Source organism: Haliotis rubra, unplaced genomic scaffold, assembly GCF_003918875.1.
Source record: "Haliotis rubra isolate DU_JTF1 unplaced genomic scaffold, ASM391887v1 Scf199, whole genome shotgun sequence".
Classification (NCBI taxonomy): Eukaryota; Metazoa; Mollusca; class Gastropoda; order Lepetellida; family Haliotidae; genus Haliotis; species Haliotis rubra.
The window spans coordinates 1553221-1558228 of NW_025765991.1; the positions used below are offsets into that span (position 1 = coordinate 1553221).

The following is a 5008-nucleotide window of genomic DNA, read 5'->3' on the forward strand; positions in this document are numbered from 1 at the left end:
TATGCCAGCTACATGGCAACGGTCTGTTAATAAACGAGTCTGGACCAGACAATCCAGTGATCAACAGCCTGATCACCCGATCCCTTTAGTCGCCTTTTACGACAAGCATAGTCGCCTTTTGTAGCAAGCATGTGTTGCTGAAGACCTATTCTATATCTTCACGGGTCCACGCACAAAAGAGTACTGTTGTTGTTATGATTTATCATGTAGGCAAATAGTTATGTAAATATGGGGTATATGTAAACATTTATGCAGTTTCATTGGACAATAATTACCTCTCTGTTAACACATATTGTGTAGAATCTGTGTGAAATGGTTTTGACGCCGTGCACTATACACATGTATGAATGTAACGAGGGTCGTGAATCTACAGTCAACTGTAGGACACATGTATCAATGTAATGAGGGTCGTGAATCTACAGTCAACTGTAAGACACATGTATCAATGTCACGAGGGTCGTGAATCTACATTGTCAACTGTAAGACACATGTATCAATGTAACTAGGGTTGTGAATCTACAGTCAACTGTAAGACACATGTATCAATGTCACGAGGGTCGTGAATCTACAGTCAACTGTAAGACACATGTATCAATGTAACGAGGGTCGTGAATCTACAGTCAACTGTAAGACACTTGTATCAATGTAACGAGGGTCGTGAATCTACATTGTCAACTGTAAGACACGTGTATCAATGTAACGAGGGTCGTGAATCTACAGTCAACTGTAGGACACATGTATCAATGTAATGAGGGTCGTGAATCTACAGTCAACTGTAAGACACATGTATCAATGTCACGAGGGTCGTGAATCTACATAGTCAACTGTAAGACACATGTATCAATGTAACTAGGGTTGTGAATCTACAGTCAACTGTAAGACACATGTATCAATGTCACGAGGGTCGTGAATCTACATAGTCAACTGCAAGACACATGTATCAATGTAACGAGGGTCGTGAATCTACAGTCAAACATGATCCGGTTTCCACCACAGTGTCGGTCAGCAGGACACGTGACATACTCTCTAGGAGCGGGGACAGAATATCAAGCCAGGTATCTGTCCCAGCCCGGTGGATGTGATGGTGGTACTCATTGGGGAGTCTGTAAATGTGAACTGTACTCCCCCCACTGTTACTGTGTCCATTCCGTACAAGCCACAACAAGTGGCAGGCCCCTCCATGTCCACATAGAGAGTATACGTTGCACCTGCTGTGAGGGAGACACACTTTTCAAACACGACGTCATTCAGCTGCCTTTTCTTTTGAATATACAGCACTGTGTCCTGGAATGGTTCACAAAGCACCACTTTGTTAGCGTCATACACTCTGATTGTCAGTGCATACTCTGCAGCATCGTGCCCACCATAGAGTTGACAGCCATAAAGGAGGATGCTCTCACTTGGTGTAAATGAGATAGCATTTTGCCCAGCTGGCAATTCCCAGCTGCTCAGTAACGAAAATCTATTCACGATTTTACAGGATGCATTCAGATTCCCTGTAACAGTTTGTGTATTCGAAGTTGTTCCAAAAGTGAAACCTGGAGTATTCTGAGTCCTTGTAACAGTTTGTGTATTTAGATTCCCTGCAAACGTTTGTGTGGCATTTCTCCTGGATTGTCTAAACGGGGATATGTCCACTGTCGTGTCTACGGCTCTGTCTATTATTCTCATTTTCTCATCCACTGTCAGTAATCCAGATGGGCCCACAACCTTCACCAGATACTCCAGGGGCATGCTGGTAAACCGGATCTCATACCTCATGTCATCCAGGAGTCTTCGTCCGTTCTCAGGCGTGTCACACACACCTTCCGTCCGGCATCTTTCCTTTGTCCAGGACAGCACTGCTTCAAATATATCCTCCTCTTTCAGGTTCAGCGTCTCCGATTTCAGGAACTTCCCCAGACAATCAGAACAAAGACCCACAAATCCTGGAGACTTGGTCACTCTCTCCCCTCCTTCAGTCAGGATCTCCAGGGCCTTCTGTTCCAAGTCCAGTTCCCCGTAACCATGACACTCCTCCAGGATTTGGCAGACATTGTCTTCTGACAGAGACTCGTCCATGAAAGCTACACACAGATCGTACAATCCATCTAGAGAATATTTCCTGGATGTGTACATGAGTCCTGTGACAGTTTCTGCGTTAATAGTAGCCTCGTCTGTGTACACATACCTGTATAATATGTCAGAAAAAAGGGTTTCAGATTAAAAAAAATGTTCTTAATGTCTTTTCAATCTTTAGCTTAATTCAAATTAAAGCAACATAATCCGGGTGCCTTTTCACTTTTATATGTTTACCAGTTCCGATTTTATGTTTGAAAATACATGTGGAGGTAAGTGTCGATTATTATCTTTTTTATCCCTTGCCTGGCAAGGTAAGCATATACAATATTATACTGACTTTTGCTATGCTGTGGTAAACACTTGGTGCCTCAAAAGTTAACTTTTGGTCTTCACAACATCTTTGAAACATTGATAAAGTTCAGAAAAATAAAGCTTGAGGAATTGTTTTCATTAATGTATTATTCAATATACAAAACTGCTAGATTAGGCTAACCTTAAGAATTCCTTGAAGATGTCTAGCTCAATGTCAGGAATGGTTATTTCCCCTTTCTCCGCCAGGGGGCCACACAACATGGCCTTGAATACACAGCTCCGACTGACAAGAACGTAACTGTGAGCTCGGACCACTTGTTTCTGTGGCCCCAACCGGAAGGTGGCGTCACTGCAGTCTTCAGTTTCGAGCATGCGCAGATTGCACTCTGTTACAGTCTTCCTAGCCTGCCAGTCGTCCACCAATCCAGATGTTGTTTTTTTTGTCCCGGACATCTTGTAGCTTGGAACACACAAGGCATGAGTATGTACAGCATGGGCGGATTTTAAAGGAGGAGGTTCAGGGGTTGGAACCCCATTTAGCCTCTCCGTCAACGCAAAAAATAATCTTCAATGTGATCTTAAGTCATTTTCAAAGGGGGTTCGAACCCCTGAAACAACAACAACACCCCACCCCACCCGGATCCGCCACTGATACATATCATGGGAACCGTGAAGATCCGGGCACAGGCACACTGTAGCAAATGGGGTTGCGCAACAAAGAGAACATGACCAGTCTTCCTATATTTAATATCAAAATGAAATATCGCTTGATTGGTTACCATCAAAGGTAGACACCCATTTGTGCTCTCAGATTTCCAACCTCATATTTTTAAAAATCAATTTGTATTTACACACGTAAAATATACGCAATTCAACATTTTAAGCGCCATTCGTGGCACATCAATCGTTCTTCGCCTCTATTACCCATGCCGGCTTCCGGAGTAGATCGATGTTCATGCTGTTGATCACTGGATTGTCTGGTCCAGATTCGATTATTTACAGACCGCCGCCATGTAGCTGGAATATTGCTGAGTGCGGCGTAAAACTAAACTCACTCATATCATAGAATATATAGATCATATGGAATATATAGGTCATGTAGGATATATATATGTCTCAATTCGTGTAAAACGGTTACATGACCGGACTGTCGAAGGGACTAAACTCTGTAATTACTAATACAGGCTGTGTATTCTGCTGTCTAGTAAACTACGGGTCGTTATTTAAGTGATTATCAATATCGCTTCCGTCAGAAATAGTGACAGTTATCAAGACAGCCGACAGATGTGTTACGTATGACGGGATATGTTCGTAAATCTGAAAAGCCGCCTGTTGTGTCGGTAATTGTAAATACCACAGGGGCAGACTCAGTAACTCCCGATATACACCTCTCAAACAGACACCACCACAAACTACGGGTGGGTCATCATTCACTACAGATGTGTGGGTCGTGTCAACTTTACCTGGAACTGGCACAGAACTTTAAACTCGCGAGATCGAGAGAGACGTCTTCACCTGCTTGACACCAGTAAACTTCACTTCTTTGACACTTCACTTCCTTGTAATCCTAGTTTCGTTTTGATCGTAGGCGATGTGTATATTTTATGCACAGGGGTTCGAATCACTGTTTGGACAATAATTTTTAAAATATAAAATCTATATTTTTGCCACCGTATATTGTTTTTATATGTTATGAGTAACTTAGGTTTCAAATTTGAACGAAATAGGTGAAGAAATGGATTTTTTAGAAAATTCTCCCGCTATACTCATTACATAAAATACACAAGCCTGATCGAAAACCGGACAGCCCGACTATTTTAACGTGCGTTCAATCAAACCGCACGTTTTTCACAAAACAATGTGTTGAGCTAGTAGATTATTCTTTTGGCCTTCTGCTCATCGTATTCAGTTTGTCTAACTACATTTCATATTTTACCACTGACCCTCGCATTAGCACTACCCTCCGTTTTGAACAAACGTCTGGCCGCCCTTCGGTAAACATCGACCCTGTCCGAAAATCTCGGAATGACTCGGAACACAAAACGGCTCTCATTGGTCGATTTCAACGTGTATTGGGAAAACAACAAACAAACATGGCAGACATGGCAGTGAGCGGGGCCATCGATGGCCATAATCTGTCGATTTGGGACCAAGCGGGCACAGGCAAGACCACCATACTGCACCAGATCAGGACAGGAATTATCGAGGAAAGGGAAAGGAGTGAGGATTACGGCGACAACTGGGCTGGCAGCCGCTAATATCGATGGGGTTACGCTCCATCGTTTCACATGTGTATTTCTCTGTTTTGTTAAATTATTATCAAGCTTCTTTCCTCCATAAAATTAGTGTGCGTTATATAGACATGTATACATTTGTGCCTTCAGTGAGTTATGGCAAGTTTATATCTTTCGCTTAAAATGTCAGTCAATACGGAAAATGTACTGTCAGATGGACAAGGCTACGCACGTGTTTTTTATTCTTACATAGCATATACTCATTTTGGAACATGAATGTTTTCATAATATATAGTACCAAAACATCCTAAAGTCAGAATTGGGGGTACGAAGTATGAATGTATAATATTTACAGTGTATAAAATTTAACAATGACCTAATTGGTATTGCATAAGGATTTC

The 5008-nt window shown here is 42.2% G+C and overlaps 1 protein-coding gene across 1 annotated transcript; it reads right to left on the reverse strand.

The window, feature by feature from the left end:
• Window positions 1-974: 974 nt before the first annotated feature.
• Window positions 975-3922, reverse strand: LOC124275170 (BTB/POZ domain-containing protein 6-like). The gene is made up of 3 exons (XM_046710669.1): window positions 3837-3922; window positions 2555-2833; window positions 975-2170 (listed from the first exon to the last, which is right to left on the reverse strand). Exons 2-3 carry the CDS (start codon window positions 2824-2826, stop codon window positions 1027-1029), a joined length of 1416 nt encoding a protein of 471 aa, XP_046566625.1. The 5' UTR covers window positions 2827-2833; window positions 3837-3922; the 3' UTR covers window positions 975-1026.
• Between the last annotated feature and the right edge of the window lie 1086 nt (window positions 3923-5008).